This window comes from Ipomoea nil, unplaced genomic scaffold (assembly GCF_001879475.1).
Source record: "Ipomoea nil cultivar Tokyo-kokei standard unplaced genomic scaffold, Asagao_1.1 scaffold2805, whole genome shotgun sequence".
Classification (NCBI taxonomy): Eukaryota; Viridiplantae; Streptophyta; class Magnoliopsida; order Solanales; family Convolvulaceae; genus Ipomoea; species Ipomoea nil.
In genome coordinates this window covers 25944-44930 of record NW_017619233.1, presented here as the reverse complement: position 1 = coordinate 44930, position 18987 = coordinate 25944, and the positions used below count along the sequence as shown (strand labels likewise).

The 18987-nt window shown below is 40.6% G+C and overlaps 1 protein-coding gene and 1 pseudogene across 1 annotated transcript; one reads left to right on the top strand and one right to left on the bottom strand.

Annotated features, from left to right (window-relative positions):
* Nucleotides 1-472: 472 nt before the first annotated feature.
* Nucleotides 473-2095, top strand: LOC109157958 (annotated as a pseudogene).
* A 3109-nt stretch (nt 2096-5204) lies between these two features.
* LOC109158008 (uncharacterized mitochondrial protein AtMg00810-like) lies at nt 5205-5855 on the bottom strand. Its single transcript, XM_019305828.1, has 2 exons — nt 5519-5855; nt 5205-5380 (listed from the first exon to the last, which is right to left on the bottom strand). Exons 1-2 carry the CDS (start codon nt 5853-5855, stop codon nt 5205-5207), a joined length of 513 nt encoding a protein of 170 aa, XP_019161373.1.
* Between the last annotated feature and the right edge of the window lie 13132 nt (nt 5856-18987).

The following is an 18987-nucleotide window of genomic DNA, read 5'->3' as shown; positions in this document are numbered from 1 at the left end:
TATATATATTTTGTCAGCAACCTTGGCAAGGTCATTACCACCGCAAATTATGTTGTGTAACCGTGTGTACCATGTATGGTGCACACGGTTGCAAAAACGACGTCGTTTTGACTAAAAACGCGCGTCCCGCTTAAAAAAAAAAAAAAATTAGATTCAAGATCATCAAGATTATCAAATAAACACAATATAAATCCTAGACATTGGCTCTATCAAGACTCAATCATAGAATCACGTATACAATTATCAAAGGAGCCAACGAATAAGATATAGCTAATAAAGAATGTGTAACTTTATTTTCTTATATAACCACACATTTTGGAGATGTTAGTCCTTTAAACCCTTTACCAGCCCCGTCCCAATAATCTCAGCTATCAGGTGTTAGGCTTGGTCTTTACGGCCTTTCACCTGAGCTATTATGATGATGGATGATTCAACAATTGTAGACTTTATAGTTTTGTGAAGACCTCTTGGACAGTGCAATCATGTGTCTAAAGAATGCCGTAACGTGGGGGGTGGTGATCTCCGCTATTCTACTAAGATTTGCAGCTTGTGAAGATATTGGATTCACCTTCAATGGCTTCCGGTCGGCCAATCTGAGCCTAGATGGAATAGCAGAGGTGACATCCAATGGCCTATTGAGGCTAACCAACGATACCCAGTTGCAGAAAGGTCGTGCCCTCTATCCCCTCCCAATCAAATTTAACTATTTAAGAACTCACCAAATGGCTCGGCTTTCTCTTTCTCCACTACCTTTGTGTTTGCCATAGTGCCTGCGTATTCGATCTTGGCCGGCCACGGCATGACCTTTGCGATTTCCCCAGCAGGGGGGCTTCCAGGGGCGTTTCCGAGCCCCTTTCTCGGCCTTTTCAACCAGACCAACAGTGGAAACGCCACCAACCATGTGGTGGCGGTGGAGCTAGACACTCTCCAGAACCATGAGTTCAATGATATCGATGGAAACCATGTAGGGATTGATATAAATGGTCTGAATTCCATTGTCTCAGAACTAGCAGGGTACTATGAAGCCACCGGTAATGGTAATTCTTTTCGTAACTTGAGTCTTGTTAGTGGAAAGCCAACACAAGTTTGGGTTGAATATGATGACAGGGCTAAGCAGATGAATGTTACCATTGCTCCCCTGAATGTTGGTAAACCGAATAGGCCAATTCTTTCTTGGTCCATTGATATTTCAAAGGACGTATATGAAACTGTATCCATTGGCTTCACAGCAGCTACGGGTGCAGTGGTATCAACCCATTACCTTCTGGGTTGGAGCTTTAAACTCAATGGAATAGCTCGAGCACTCGACATCTCTCGACTTCCAAAGCTCCCGCGAATCGGGCCTAAGAGGAAACCAAGAATATTGGTGATTGGGGTACGTGCCTCTGATTTCTATGATTTCCCTAGTAATGGTTGTCTCAGTAGTGGCTTATTTTGTACTAAGGAAGAAGAAGTTCTCAGAGTTGCTGGAAGACTAGGAAGTGGAGTATAGACCTTAGAGGTACGACCATGGAACGGATCCACAAACTACACATGTAGTTGGAACACTAGGCTACCTCGCACCAGAGCACATCAAAACGGGCAAGGCCACAACTAGCACGTACTGATGTTTTTGCTTTCGGAGCATTCTTGCTTGAAGTTACGTGTGTCAGAAGGCCCATTGAACCACAAGCACCCAATGACGATATCGTTTTGGTGGAATGGGTTTTTTTCTTGGTGGAATATAAGTGAAATTCTGTATGTTGTTGATCCTACTCATGGGGAAGATTATGTTGTAAAAGAAGTCGAGTTGGTTTTAAAGCTTGGATTAATGTGCTCTCTATTGGAGCCAACGTTTAGGCCAAGCATGCAACAAGTTGTTATGTATTTAGAGGGCTCTATAGCTCCACCGGAACTATCATCTCTTAGTCTCTCCATTGCTGGCTTGACAATTGCTCAAGGTCAAGGCTTCGATGATTTTGTTGTGTCACTTTCATCATCATCCGGGAACAAGACGTGCTCACGTTGTTCCTTAAGCACAGACTCCATTCTCTCTGGAGGCCGCTGATTCAAATGAAGATCGAGTATGCATGTTTCATGTTGCATGATCAGGGATCAATAATGTCGTCTATTGGGCGCATAGACTTAACCTACTGATCCATTTGGTAGTCAGTATTTGAGAGAAGAATAAAGTTGTGTATTTCCTTAATTGTTGGTTTGTACCTTAAATATCATGCCAGCTATTAATGTAACAGTATTTCACTATCAATGTATTTTTGGTGTTGACGTATTTTGACAAAACTACTTTATTTTAGAAGTTTTTCAAATTATATTAAAACTTCGCTATTTCTATCCTGTAATTATTGGAGAAGTTTGGAATAACAATGAATTTTGAAGGTTCGTTGCAATTTGAAGATCGGAAGCTTCGAAATATAGTAGTTAATTTTGGTTTCATGAATGGTGTTTTTACTATTGTTATTTTATAATTTTTTTTTGAAGATACGAAATTAATTCATTAAATCGTCAACTAGACATTCAACAAAGAAAAGAGGGCGGTGTATCAAACCACTCCCCGCAATCTGACACTGAAAAGGCCTCCCGAGCAACAATATGGGCGGCACGATTCGCAGATCGCCTAGCAAAACTGAATTCGACATCGCCAATCACGGATGCCAATTCTTTAATATCACCAAGTCTTAAACCAAACGAAGAAGTAAAAGAATTACAAGAAAGAGCAGTGTCATTTACTAATTTTTATCCATCGAATTTCAATTGGACTATAAATGGTCTATTGATTATTGATCTTTATCAATTTTCATCATCGACTTCCAATTTAACCATAAGTAGTCCATTGAATATTAAATTTTTTCAAATTTGGTCCTCTAGTAAAATATCATTTTAATAAACATTAAATTTAAGGGTAATAATATAAAAATGTAGTTTTCAGAATTATAAACTCAATGTATTAAATTTATGAACTCAATTTGTGCACCTCAACAACAATCTAATTTTTACATTATTATTCTTAAATTTAATGTTTATTAAATTGATATTTAACTGAAGGACCAAATTTGGAACAAAATCAATAGTCTAGGGAACATTATATTTATGGTCATATTGAAAGTTGAGGATGAAAATTAGTGAAAATCAATAGTTAAGGAACCATTTATGGTCCAATTGAAAGTCAAAGAATAAAAATTGGTAAATATCAATAGTCAAGGCAATCGTTATATCGTGCACTAGGGCGCACAATGCATTGTGTGCCGCGCCCTACCCAAAACGACGTCGTTTTGGTGCATTGTCCAAAAAACATCATATGTTTCGAATACATATAAACTCATAACAGAATACACAGAAACTCATAACTAAATACATATAATCTAACATGATACACACTACACTAGAACTCTTAACTGAATACATAGAAACTCTTAATTGAATAGACAGAAACTCTTAACGAAATACACAGAAATTCTTAATTGAATACACAGAAACTCTTAACTGAATACACATAAACTCTTAACTGAATACACAGAAACTCTTAACTGAATACACAGAAACTCATAACACAATACACATAAACTTTTAACTGAATACACATAATGGGGTTTTGGCCATTTGGACGGACGGAGTGACGTCAGCAATTACAATGCGCGCGTTTTGTGACTGTGCGCACATTGCTATGTGCACCGTGGTGCATGATATAAATTGCCAACGACCATTTCTGGAATTATATATATATATATATATATATATATATATATATATATATGTATATATATAAATACATATGTGGTCATTTCATTAGGTGTGGCGGTGTGGTCGTATCTGTGTCGCTGAATCAGTTTAATCTAACGGTAGTGGCTAATTCTGAGGATTTGTTGATTTTCGCGCGTTTTGGTAAGTAGGTCTGTTATGGTAATTACAGTGGCCATTTATAGCGGCCGGGTTCTAGAATACACCAACAGTGTTGACGACATGCACCAATAGTGTAATAAAATACACCGCAGTGAAACACACCAATAGAGTATTCCCGAACACTGTATGATGTATTTATTCATATCTAATGGCACATTTTTGGTGATGCGTACCTAATTTGTGTATATTTTTTCCTATGCATTTCATAACATGGATGGAGTATATTTGTATAACAATTGGTGCGGCCGTACTGACTACACGGAAAGGCGTTGCCGCACCTGAACTTGGCACCAATGGGAATCTACAATTACACCCGGGTAAGGTTAATAATGCACCAATTACACAAATAAAACACACAACAATGTGATTTCCCTTATTCCGGTGCGCTATGACGAGTTTACCCTTGCAGTTCGCTGGGTAGGAGAACGTGCGCGAAAATACTAGAAGAATCTTGATTAATGTGATTCATTTATTTTTTTAATCTGTTCATAATCTTTCAATATATGTGATTCTTTACCAATATTCTTAAATGTTGACTTTCTTCGACCATTTATTTTAAATTTATATCATCCGTCATTTATTTTGGATTTTTCTGAATAATATTGTGCTTCAGGCATCAACTAACTTTGCTATATTCCTTAACAAAGTGATTAGTGTGATATGTGTTATTTTAGGTAGGCTATTGATTATGTTAATTTTGTCCTGTTTCGTAGAAATGCAATTAAAACACAATTTTTGAGTTTCAAAATTACACTATTTGCTCGCCGTTGGTTCTGATTACAGACGATGAGTTTCTTAACAGAGTTATTAGTGTGATATGTGGTGTTTGTTTTTACGTATGAGGGTATGATCATGAAGGGTGATCCGGGGTTCAATTGGAAGGAATAAGAACTGAATGTATTGTATTTCACGATAATGTCTGAGAGTACAGGAAGCGAATATATAGATGCTAGATAGAATCCTAGTCTAATACGAATAATATAGTCCTCGTCTAATATGAATAATATACTCCTAATACTCCCTCTCATGCACAAGGTTGGCTAGCCAAAACATTGAGCTTGTCACGGAGAGAATTAAAACGAAGAGACGACAAAAGACTTTTTGAAGATATCCGCTAGTTGATCCTTGGTTGAAATAAAGTGCACCTCTAACTCCTTTTCGGCTACTTTATTGTGAACAAAATGATAGTCAATCTCAATATGCTTCATGCGGGCATGAAAAACTGGATTGGCACATAAATAAGTAGCTCCCAAATTATCACACCATAGTCGAGGAGGAGACGCAGGAGGGATGCCTATTTCGTGTAACTAGGAAACAAGCCATGTAACCTCTGCAGATACATCAGCTAGTCCCTTGTATTCTGCTTCAGTCGAAGAGCGTGCCATAGTCCGTTGCTTCCGACAAACCCAAGATATAAGATTACTTCCCAAGAACACAGCAAAACAACTAGTAGATTTGCGATCATTCGGATCGCCAGCCCAATCTGAGTCAGAATAGGCGTGAATATCCATAGATGTAGACCGAGAGATACGCAGACCAAGATTTAGGGTGCCCTTGACATACCGCAGGACTTTTTTTAGAGAGGCTCAGTCCGTAATAGTGGGAGCATGCATGTGCTGACATAAGAGATTAACAGCATAAGATAAATCAGGACGAGTTACCGTAAGATACTGGAGAGCACTAGCAAGACTCCTGTACTGTGTAGGATCCGCATAGGGAACAACAGCTTCGTCGGTGATTTTCGCAGATGAGACATGCGTGACTACTGGCTTGCAGTCCACCATGACAGCACGTTTGAGAATATCCTTCATGTATCGTTGTTGTGATAAAAGCATACCGCTAGACAACGGTACAGTTTCAATACCCAAAAATAAAGAAGGCACACCCATATCACGAACCTTGAACTCAAGTGCTAATTTATCAATAAGAGCAGTAACACGATCTGAGTCAGAATCCATAACGAAAATGTCATCAACATACACCAAGAAATAAAGACGAACACTGTCATGAGAATAAATAAAAAAAGACACATCCGTCTTCGAAGGCGAAAAACCCACAGAAACAAGAAAATCGTGCAGCCGTGTCAACCGAGCACGCGATGCCTGTTTAAGGCCATACAAAGATTTTTGAAGCAGATACACATGATCTTGGCACCAACGGGAATCTACAAATGCACCAGAGTAAGGTTAATAATGCACCAATTACACAAATAAAACACACAACAATGTGATTTCCCTTATTCCGGTGTGCTATGACGAGTTTACCCTTGCAGTTCGCTTGGTAGGAGAACATGCGCGAAAATACTGGAAGAATCTTGATTAATGTGATTCATTTATTTTTTTAATCTGTTCATAATCTTCCAATATATGTGATTCTTTACCAATATTCTTAAATGTTGGCTTTCTTCGACCCTTTATTTTAAATTTATATCATTTGCCATTTATTTTGGATTTTTCTGAATAATATTGTGGCTTCAGGCATAAACTAACCTTGCTATATTCCTTAACAGAGTGATTAGTGTGATATGTGTTGTTTTAGGTAGGCTATTGATTATGTTAATTTTGTCCTGTTTCGTAGAAATGCAATTACAACACAATTTTTGAGTTTCAAAATTACACTATTTGCTCGCCGTTGGTTCTGATTACAGACGATGAGTTTCTTAACTGAGTGATTAGTGTGATATGTGGTGTTTGTTTTTACGTATGAGCGTATGATCATGAAGGGTGATCCGGGGTTCAATTGGAAGGAAGTTGTTCATAGTCACCGGGGAACGTTATTTTGACTTTTACAGGACGTTTGGTTGGAGAAGGGGAATTACGTGGGAAAGGAATTGCAATTCCATGGGAGATGAATTATTGGGAATAAAGTGGGAATTTAAATTCCAGTGTTTGGTTTATAGGACTAGAATTACTAGGAATTTGAATTCTAATGTTTGGTATACATGAGAATTGAAAGGGATTTAGTATAAAGTCAAAAATGTCCATTGTTGTTGTTAGGCATTAATTTTAGGTTAAAAAATGAAGGGGTAATTTTGACTCATCACTATTTTTTTTTTCCTAAAATCCCAGGAATTAAAATCCCAAGGGGGACAAGGAATTTTAATTCTATGAAAATGTGGGAATTGCAATTCCATGAAATTACAATTCCATTGAATTACAATTCCTTTCAACCAAACAAGGGAATTTTGTAGCCTTTGGAATTAGGTGGGAATTAAGTGGGAAGGGAATTTAAATTCCCTTCAACCAAGCACCCTATTAGATTTGTTTTTACCTAATAAATTTTCTAATATAATTTCCCTATTATATTTTAATTAATTAATTGATACTTTTCCAAATATATCTTACATAAAAGGTTTCGCCCGCTTTTTATAATATTGATCCATATATATATATATATATATATATATATATATATATATATATATATATATATATATATATATATATATATATATATGTTAATCCATTTATTAGGGTAATTTATATAGGTAATACCATATACTATTTACCATCTAAATAAGTAAATAACACATGGTCATTACCAACTCTATTATTTATCTAAATTTATTATGCTAATTAAACATAGATAATTTCTTCTTACAATGATTTTATATGTTTTTTTTTTTTTACTTCAAATAAAATCAATTACCCGTGCACTTTCTTTGATTACTTTAGAATAAAATCTTAAATGATAATTATCTTTATAATCAAAAAAATATTTTTTTTTAGCTAATGAATATATGCAAATCTTTCAAAATATTAATATTTGCAATAAATAAAATATTTTCAAAATAATCATTATATTGTTAATTTTTTTGGTACATATTATAATGATAATGATAATGCTAATTAACACTATCAAAAAATTTAATAAAGAGTATTTAAATGGTAATAAAAGTGTCTTTATAATCAAAATATAATTTTTTTCATTAATAATATCATGTAAAGGAAAACATACTATTAAATAAATTTTAAAATTGAGTGTACTATAATATTATTACTAGGTAGTCGATCATTTCCTTCCTTTTATTATTATACTAATTAAGAAATTAATTAAAATTAAGCTAATAATAGAATTAATGAATTAAGTAACATGAGAGAATAATTGTAATTAAGTTTTTTTTTTGAATGTTACTGACCCTATTACATTGTAATTAAGTTAATAATGGAGAATAATAAATTAAGAAATTGAAAGTAATTACAGAGTATTTAAATGGTAATAAAATTATCTTTATAATCAAAATAAATATATGCAAATCTTCCAAAATATTAATATTTATAATAAATAAAATATTTTAAAAATTATCATTATAATGATAATTAATAGTATAAAAAATATTTAATACAAAGTATTTAAATGGTAATAAAATTTTCCTTACAATCAAAAATCATTTTTTAGTCAATGAATATATGAAAAAGGTAAAAATCGTTGTAAATGAAAACTATAAAATAGATTTTAAAACTTAGTGTACTATAATATTGTTATTAGGTTGTCGTTTCCTTCCTTTTATTATTATACTAATTAAGGAATTAGTTTGACCCAAAAAAAAAAAAGAAGAAGAAGAAGACGAAGGAATTAAGGAATTAATTATAACTAAGATAATAATAGAATTAAGTAATTAAGTAAAATAAGGAAATACCAGGACTATGTGGTCTAATGGTACCCGGGTTGGACTTCCATTTGGAAGATTATGAGTTCAAGCCTCAGTGGAGGCGTTATTGGTTCTTTGTGTTTCTGTAGGTTGAGAAAGTATATGAACAGATACTACAATGTAATAGAGCCAGTAACTTTCAAAAAAAAAAAAAAGTAAAATAAGGAAATAAATTTAAGAATTGAAAGTAATTATAGAGTACTTAAATAGTAATAAAATTATCTTTATAATCAAAAAATATATATTAATGCTTTTGAAAATTATTTTCCCTTTTCCCATATTTATTTTAATAATAATATAATTTCATAAATCATATTACATATCGATTTTTATAAAATAAATGCAATAAAATGAGTCATATATATGTACACTTTACCTTTTATTTTACTATTTAAATATATAATAAAAAAAATTAATCCGTGCATCGCACGGGTAATTTACTAGTAGATTTTAATGTAATAGAGCTAGTAGCATTCAAAAAAAAAAATACCTACTAAGCCTTCTATATATAGTAATTTTTCTTAAATGGTAATTAATTAGCATAATTTTCTAAAAAAAATATTGACTATTAATATAGTAATATATATAGAGTTAATACCCAAAATCGTCCTCGACTATAGTGGTTTTTCTCAATTTCGTCCTAAACGGCTTTGCTGACCTAATATCGTCCCAGACTTTTGTGTTTCGCTCAATTTAGTCCTCCATTTGTTATTCCGTCAAATTGGTGTTAAATTAAGGGACAATTCAGTAATGTCAATATTGATCTCTCTTTACTTTCAACTTGTGAAATGCGAAATTCCTCTTTCTTGTACGAATTACACCTAGAATTACTCCCGGACCTGCAAATCAAATTTTATATTCGCAGTTTTAGGAGTAACTCTGGGAGTAATTCGTAAAAAAAAAGGGATTTCGCAGTTCACATGTCTATGAGTAAAAAGATGCCAATATTAAAATTACTGAATTGTCTATTTATTTAACACCAAATGGACATAATAACAAATGAGGGACTAAATTGAGCAAAAATAAAAAAGTCTGGGACTAAATTGAGCGAAACACAAAATTCTGGGATGATATTAGGTCACCAAAGTCGTTTAGGACGAAATTAAGAAAAACCACTATAGTCGAGGACGATTTTGGGTATTAACTCAATATATATATATATATATATATATATATATATATATATATATATGTATGTATGTATTATAAAGAAAACATTATTGTGGACATTATTATTCATTTTGTAATAGTTGTAACTGATATACTTATTACCATTTATATGCACTTATTATTGCCTTGTACAGATAGATATCTTTGTATAAGAAAGACTGATGAATGAGAAGATCCTTGGTTTTTCCCTCTCTATTCTCTGTATAATTCTTCTTCTTGTTTATTGCAATTTTTATGATTTTCTAACAATATGAACTGATTTGGAGATCAGAAAAAATTGTTTTACCAAGTCACCCTCGGGGCTGTAGCATCAGGACAATCACGACTTTTGAATACAAATGTGATTAATGCAAAGGAGACTTCTATTGAACAGAAGAATTGCTAAAATATTGCCAGCTTGATTCGTGAATAACATAGGGTATTGGTGATGCAGTAGATTTTTAGCATCAAACACAATAATTACTAGTTCATTGAGATACGAGCTACCAACACAGCATATCAAAGGCACATGGCCAGGTATTCATTTTTATGATTTTAAATATATGCTATTTGTTGAACATGTATTTGACATGATGTCAATTGTCAGTTATTTGTTGTGTCATGAATATTAAGCTGTATCTCACACCTTATACATGAAGCTATAGGCTGTTTTTTAATATAGTTTTGCCCAGAAGATAAACCAAGAGCACTAATTTATCTGTCACTCGTTATCTTGCCCATCAGTTATGATTGTCACATTGTACTCCAGTAAAAGTACATGACAAAATTATGTTAAGTGTTTAGTTATTGGGCTATTTTTTTTAATAAGGTCTGAAAGACCCTGAATGTGGATTGATCTTTAAGGTGACTAATGGCTCATGAATGAAATTTGAATCTTCTATTTCTAATGCTATGCTACTCTCCAAAAGTCAAAATTGACTCACATCATGTTGGTTTGCCTGAAGCAAACAAGTTGTGATTTTTTTTACACATAGTAATCCCCGCCTGAAAATTTTGACCGGCGCAGTTTGAAAATTAAATTCGTGAAAAATACTTCTTGAACTCCTTTTGGCATGAGATTTTTTCTGGAGAACCTAGAGTCGTGGTATTTGATGTCTTTAAAAAGTTTTTGTTAAAAATATGCTTTGGTGATTCCAGAAAAATTAAAGTTTTGGCACTGTGCTGTCAATTATTTTCTGCCTGGAGCAATGTTGGGAAAAGTTTTAGAAAAAATACTTCTAGACCTTGGATTGGCATGAAAATTTTCGTGTACGTTCTAGATTTGCTGAACTAAATATTTGCAAAATTTTGTGTCAAAATGTGTGATAGTACTAATTGCCACGTAATGCGGTAATTAAATAAACACAAGACCAAATAAAGCAATTAAATGTCTTTTATTGATCGGGGTGAAGACCCTAAGTACAATCTAAGTGGTTGCTCTGAGTACCGACTGACTGCGGTCGGGATTCTCTAACAACAACATATCGATCGTCCAAAAGTCCCTCCCACTGCTGCTATCGCGGGTATTTATAGCCGTGGAGCCGGAGACACAAGTCCGGCCGTCCGGCATGTCGGCCACGTAGCAACCACGTGTCGCCCTCCCGGGTGCCCTGCCTGTCAGCACGTAACACTGCCACGTGCCTCTTCTTAGCTTTCTCGCCTAAGGGCTACCGATCGGTGGTCGACAACGCTGGTCGGGTATTACCCGGTCGAGAACCGACCGGGTTCTTCTACGAAATCCGACCTGTAACCTGCAAAAATAAGAACAAAAGGACGAAGGCATGCTGGTCAGGGTATTCCCTACCAAGAACCCCCCAGCCCGTGTCTTTTTGACCGTCCGGGAAGAAACGGGACGGGATGAAGAAGCCCAACCGTCCGCCGCTAAACCGACCGGCCAGCTGTCATTTCCTCCGCGCCACGTGTCGATGACTGCCGGCCTCTGCGACTGCAACGGTCACCTCGGAATCAGGAGCGGTCACGTCATGCAAGTGGACTGGTTTCCCGCCCAAACGCTCTCCTATAAATAGGCCTTTGAGGCCCTCATTTGAACTTTTCTCAAACTTCTAAATCGATCGGTATACTCAGAGAGTCCCGAGCGAAGCACTTCAACAGATCGGTTGAGCAAACAGCTTTCGAGCCTTTCAAAGTCTCCGCACTCGGTAAGTCCTCTAGTCTCAAGCTTTTATTTTTGCTTTACGTTTTCGTATAGCGGTTGGTAGGCCATAACTGACTTCGCCCCAAATGTCCCGAGTCCCACACTAATCCCGACCGTCCTTTAGGTAGACAAAAATGTCAGATTCGGAGAGTCAGAATGCATCGGTTGCGGACTACGATGACGAGGTCGAGCAGATCAGCGAGGAAGTGGACATAATGTCCTACTCGTTGGAGGTCGTGCAACGACCACAACAAACTCCCGAGCGAGCCCCCGAGCTACGAAGATCGTCTAGCTCATCGGGAACATCGGGGTCGAGCTCAAGCGGGTCGGGGAGCTCGAGTGAAGAAAGCGAGGAGACGTCCACGAGCGGACGAAATATCCCGACTGAGGACGTTCGGGACACGCCTATTAGGGTAATTGGGGATTACCATCTGGCCGAGCCCCAAGAAGTCGATCAAGATAATGCTACGGAACCGGTCGAGGAAGACCCGGTCGAGCCGGCAGCGCCGGCTGGGGATGGGTTCGAGTTCCTAAACAGCGAAAGCGTCGAAGGTCAAATGAGCGAGTTGACAAAAGGAGAAGCGGCCAAAATCGCCGCAACACTCAGCGGCCGGGTAGAATTTGACACCAGTCGCCAGCTCGGGAATGTCATCGAGCGTCACCGGGGAAAGTGGCTCGGGATGCATTACGACTCCCTGATGGCCCCAATCACTTTCCCCTTTTCGGGCCTTCTCACAGCGTTCCTGGGCTATTACCAGGTCGTCCTCGGTCAACTCTGCCCGAACGCGCACCGGATGATCGCTTGCTTTCCTCAGATATGCGGTCGGCACGACGTAGCCTGCACAATGGAGTTGTTCAACTTCGTATACCAGGTGAAGGTCCTAACAGCTTCATACGGGGGCGTGTTCTTGATGACCCAATCCCGAGCCGACATGTGCTCGATCGAGGGCTTGCCCGGGAATAACCGGGGCTGGAAGAACAGGATCTTCTCGGTCAAGTATGACCTGTGGATCCTCCCGGTTGAGAGGGCTTGGAGCCAACGTTTCTGGAAACAACTCATTCCGGTCGAGACAAAGGCCCTCCGGGACGCGGTCACGAAGATCTCGAGCGAGATCTATGAGTACAGAATCTTCCGAACGGCCGAAAGCTACGAGGCGGCCCGATTGCCTGAGCCGATCTACGACCTCACCGAGAAGTACAAGCCCGAGCCAATGGGCGTGACGATCGCAAGGGCGCCCGCTCGGGGCAAGCGGAAGGGAAAAGGTCTAACACTAACCAATCCTCCCCGACCTTAACACCCCGAGCGCCCTTTATTCCCGGTCTAACCATCTTCTCCTTTTTATTTGCAGAGATGGCAGGTTTTGGTGATGATGACGCCCCTTTTCCCCCGGTGACCAAGATCGTCCTTGGGAAGAAGAAACCCAAGACCAAACCGGCCAGGGAAAAAGAGATCCCGGTCGCCCAACCGATAGGCGCCTCGACCGTCACTACGCTGGAAGGCTATGTAGTCGATGCGGCCGATGTCCTGGTTGCCCGGATGGCTGTTGCCAAGGGCAAGGAGAAAGTGCCCGAGAAGGGGGCGACTGACGGCGCCCTAAAACGCCGTAGAGAGCAGCGCAGCCCAAGCCCCTCGGTCGGGGGTACTAAGGGAAGCTCGTCCATTCTTGCTCGGATTGGCAACGCCGGGCCAGCCAAGGAGGATCTGAGCAAGCTCACTCCGACCCAGGTGGTCGAGAAGATCAGCTACGACCTGGCCGAGGTAAGACCCTTCCGTCTTCTTGTCTTTATTTGCAAGTAGTCCCACTCGGGCTTAACCCGATCGTACTTTGTAATTGCAGATCTCCCGAGCGACCCAGCTCCTCCAACGCCGGGTTTTGCAGGCCAACGAAGCCGAGGCTCTCAAAAAGGTCGCCGACCGGCGACTGCAAGAAGTCAAGGATCTCCAGGCGGAGTTAAAGAAGGCTAAGGAAGAGCGAGATCTTTCCGAAAAGGTCGCCGAGCTGAAGGGTCGGTTTAACAATTCAGGCGAGCTAGCCCAATTCCTCTTCCAGGATAACAAGTCGGGCACACAGTTCCTCAGGGCGGTTCGGGATACGAAGGTCGGGGAAGAACTGGTCTGGACGTTCGGGCGGCGGGCGTACAAAGCCGGCCAGAGGAAGATGCGTGAAAAAACGCAGAAGATCATGGAGCAAGCGCTCGAAGGAGAATATCTTCAGCTAGTCTTGACAACGCTTCCTTAAGACATTCCCGACCCCGGCCCGCCACCGTTCGACCCGAAGCAGGAAACGGCCGAGCCAAGCGGGACAACTACGGCCACCCCGAGCGACGTGGAGCCTGCGAAGAAGTAGATGTAATTCTTCTTCGTTTTTGTATAGAACTTGATCGGGAGCCCGGTCCCGAGTTTGTACCGGGCACCTTTTGAAATTAGTGAATTTATTTTTTTGCTTAACTTCCATAGCTCGTACTTGTTCATACTGTACTTTTATTCTTTTACATGTTGACCATCTAATGCCCGACCTCGCGGCCTTATGGCCTGATCGTGCACCTTTCGACCGGAACATCGACGTTCTGATGACCTGCCCGCTTGGGTTTACCCGACCTTCTGGCCTTGTTGATTTTTGAAAAACTATTAAGCCTCTTCGATCGGGGTGTTCCCGAACGACGAACCTATACGTCGACGGCCTACCCGATCGGGTTTACCCGACCTTCTGGCCTTGTCGATTTTTGAAAACTATAAAGCCTCTTCGATCGGGGTGTTCCCGAACGACGGACCTATAGCACTTCCTTCATCCTAGCCCCACACTATTGTGCGCTCGAGGCACGAGTGGGTGCAATAGTGGAAAGAAGTTGGACGGATCGGGGAAATCTGCTGTAGCTCTGGCTTCCCCGATCGGTGGCGTGACCCTGGTGTCCGCCGAAGAGGAGCGTACTTGGCCGGTCGATATATTCGCCCGGTTGAGTTAAGTTTAGCTATTAGAGCCAAAACATTGATGGCTATTAGAGCCTAATTGGACACCCCTATCGATAAGAACCGAGGGAGAGGTGTTCGTGGAGCGTAGAGCCCCTCTTCTATGTTGATGTTGAGCCTCGATTGGGTAGGCTACGAGCGAGGTCCGGATTACTCTAGTGTTAATCAATAGTAACGATAAAATACCGATCGGGCCACCGTGTGCAAACGTTTAAGCAATCACCGATCGTATATACATTGAATTTTCCCACTCGCAGGCCGTTAACCAAATATTTACAATAATAATTTACAATCAAATGACGAACGAAGCCAACTCGCAGGTCGAGCCCCCACTTCGCCTAAAATTACAAAAAATAGGCTAATGCCTAAACATAACGAGGTGCTCGGAATTCCAAGTTCCCTCGATCAACCGACGGTTGTCGTCTCCAGTCGATACGTTCCCGGCCGCACTATAGCACTGATAATGTATGGCCCTTCCCAATTCTGAGCTAGCTTCCCGCCGTCCAAAGGTTGACTGGCCTCCCGTCGACGTAGAACATAATCTCCCACCTGAAATATCGAGGGTTGACCCGAACATCCTTTGAACTCTTAACTCTCTTTTGATACTCGGCCATACGCCGAGCGGCTAGCTCTCGTTTTTCCTCGACTATGTCGAGATCCACGACCATCGAGTGTTCATTCTCCTCCGCATTGTAAGTTCGTTCTCGGGCGGTCGGGATCCATGCCTCAATCGGGAGTCAGGCTTCAGCTCCGTAGACAAGGGCAAACGGAGTCTCCAAAGTCGCTTCCCTCGGGGTCGTCCGATAAGTCCACAAAACATATGGCAACTCATCGGCCTAACTACGACCAGCCGAGTGCAGCTTCTTTTTCAGACCTTCGAGAATGGTCCTATTGGCGTTTTCCACTTGTCCATTTCCCTGCGGGTAAGCCACCGACGATCGGACATGGGTCGTCCCGATCGTGGCCAAGAAATTCTGAAAGTACTGGCTTACGAATTGGCGGCCGTTGTCGCTGATGAGATGCACGGGCACACCAAAGCGGGAAAATACATTGCACCATAAGAACCGAGCACACTACTGAGAGGTGATTGTGGCTAAAGGCTCGGCCTCAATCCACTTGGAGAAGTAATCGATGGCGACAATGACGAACTTTCTCTGGCTCGCATGCTGAGGGAACGGTCACAAAATGTCCACCCCCCACCTTGCGAAGGGAATTTCAGTCGTGACCGGCTGATAGAAGGTGGCCGGTCGTCCGGGCATCCGAGCAAATAATTGGCATGTCTCACATTTCCGAGCGAGCTTCTCACAGTCCAGCTGGAGGGACGGCCAATAGTACCCGATTAACATTATTCGGCGAGCCAACGATCGGCCTCCTTGATGTGACGAACAGATGCCCGAGTGCAATTCCTTCATTACGTGATTAGCCTCAAATGCGGTCAAGCAACGCATAAGAGGGCCTCCATACAATCGCCTATAGAGACGACCATGCAAGACTTGGAACCTCGGGTGTAACACCCCGTGTTACGGCCTTCAATCCCGGATTAATTATTTAATTAATCCCGTTAATAATAATTAAATATGATTTAATTATGTTAGGTTTACCTTTAATTAATTAGTAAGGTCCACCATGAACCATGGACCCTTGCCCGAATAAGAATCTTAAGCCTGTTAGGAATAAAGGAAGTAGGCCTTTTACTATTCAGATTATGATTAGGATCCTCTTTAATTAATATGGTCCACTATGGACCATGGACCCTTATCCCTAAAACAAGCCCTAGCCCTATAAGGAATAGAATTAGTAAACCCATACCATTCAGGCCCTAACTAGGAGTCTTAAATATATAAATAGGGAACTTAGGAGGCACCTAGAATCCCCACCACAATAATCTCTCACCACCCAAAGAGTTCCAAGAATCCCCTTAGGAGAAATCAAGAAATCAAGAAAGCTTAAAGAAAGATCCTTCATAGCCAAGGAATTAATTAAGGCTAAGAGGTAACCCATGTCTCAACAAAACCTATTTTCATAGTTATAATTCCCCCTTAGGGTTTCCCCATATTATTGCATATTGGCGAGTTATGATGATTATTATTGGTAATTGATGTGATGATCCCATGGGGGATCTTGATAATCTTGATATTGGGAGATTCTTGATGATTATATGGAGTTCTTGATGATTATGTGTTGTTCTTGATAATTGTGTGATGCTCTTGATGTTTATGTGTTATTCTTACCGAATCTTGCAATTAGAAGACGAACCGTATTCTTGTTGATATAAAAGTGATTAGAACCCTAGGTTGTATCGTACGATCTTATTCTTGGATTATCGGGTGGGGAAATCGCATGTTTGGGTGTTGATTATATTTAGAAAAGCATGATAGGTTATGTGTCGTTCGTTTCTTGTATTCGATTCATTAATTGTCTACGTGTTGTCGTTAATTGCGTTGTAAAGTGTCTAAGCATGGTTACGGGTTCCACAGCGGTTCCCGGGGCGTAAAGTGTGTGAAAAGAGTCAGTGGGGGGTAGGGGACCCGCCACCTACCCACGGCCGTGAAACACCGCCCGGCAGCGGGTGGCCGGCGGGCGGGCAGCTGCCCGCCGGCGACCCGCTGCCCGGAACAGTAAAGTCCGGCGGGCAACCGGCGGGTAGCCCCCCACCCACCGGCTACCCGCTGGAAATTATCCCACCTTGGGATCCCGGCTTCCCCGTTTGATGTTCCCCCGTTCCCCGTGGTGTCCCAATGGACTCCGTTTATCGTGCCTATGTCTAGTTTGATGTTTCGGGTACCGTTCGTAGGTTTATGAGTCTATTATATTGCATGCTAGTTGAATTGGCACCCCGTTGACCTAGGTGGTAGAAGTATGAATCCCTTATGACTATTCATAGTATGTGATGGATCACGCATAGGTTTTGTTATACGTTTTCTCCCCCTTCCTAATGTGTAATGTGGGTTGCATGTGCTTGCTATGTGTTATGTGTGTGTGTTACCCCAATTCGGTTGCGATCGGATTGGTTATCCTGAGCTGCGGTTCAGAAGCTGGCTGCGGTCAGATTGATACTCTTGGGCTGCGGTCCACCGTTTGGTTGCGATCAAACGTTTCTATACGAGCTGCGGTTCGTCCTTTTTCCTGGCTGCGGTCAGATGACATTCTCTTGGGCTGCGGTCCACTGTTTGGTTGCGATCAAACACTATGATGAGCTGCGGTTCATCGGTCGGTTGCGATCGACCCCTCCGTGTTGCGATACGGGGCAGGGTGCTGCGGGGCCGTGTCAGAGCTATATGCGCTGACCCTCATGTATGGGCATGCGATTGGTCCTGTGGTGCCAACAAAGTGTGTTATGTGTTGTGCCATGGACGAGTTGTGATTACGAGTGTCTTGGGGGATGTGACTATGGGATTTATATTGGGGATTGTTCATGTTGGGTTATGATCATTGTTTATGCTTTGCCTTATCTGCCTTATCTGTTGTGAACTGCATATGCTCGTTATAACTATTGCTTGTGTCTGGCCTTATCTGTCGAGTCATTCCCGGTTTTAAAGCTAGAGTTCGTAGGATATATCTTCATGCTCAAAATGGTTTTCGTATATCTATATATATCTCTATATGTATTGTATTTCAACGCGTTGGAGTGGGTTACCAACATCTCTCGCTGAACAGATATATTTGGCTTTAAGTCACTGGAGTGTGCTAGAACTTAGAAGTAGATAGTTTCCCTTTTGGTCTGCGTGCCACGTTTACGTATTTACGTTTTGAGGATATTAGTTAGTTAGCCTGTGCACTTGGGTTCTCTAGCCCAGGTGTGGCATAGCACCCCGAACGCTTGTGTTTATATCTTGGGATTTAATAAGATTCTACCTTTACTATAAAATGTCTTGAAAATCTGGGGTGTTACAGTTGGTATCAGAGCTTAAGTTTGACCCTAGGATAAGACTCTTAAGACCGGACTTTAGGACACTAGGCTTGAACTCTAGGTACTTAGGAACATAGGATCCAGGAATCTTAGGACGCGCAGTGAGATTGTGAAACCTACACATAACCTCCCCTCACTTCATCCCTCTCTAACTTAAAGGAACCTCCCCATACGCTTACCACACCAAGTAAGGGTGCGAATAGATAAGTTTACTTCCACAACTGGGAAACGTACACTTACCCGATAAATCGCCTCGT

Excerpts from the sequence above, each read along its gene's own strand:
- LOC109158008 (XM_019305828.1), bottom strand. The coding sequence starts at position 5,855 with ATGGATTCTGACTCAGATCGTGTTACTGCTCTTATTGATAAATTAGCA. Across the intron at positions 5,381-5,518 it reads TTATGCTGTTAATCTCTTAT|ATTGGGCTGGCGATCCGAAT; the intron begins GTCAGCACATGC and ends ATTCTGACTCAG.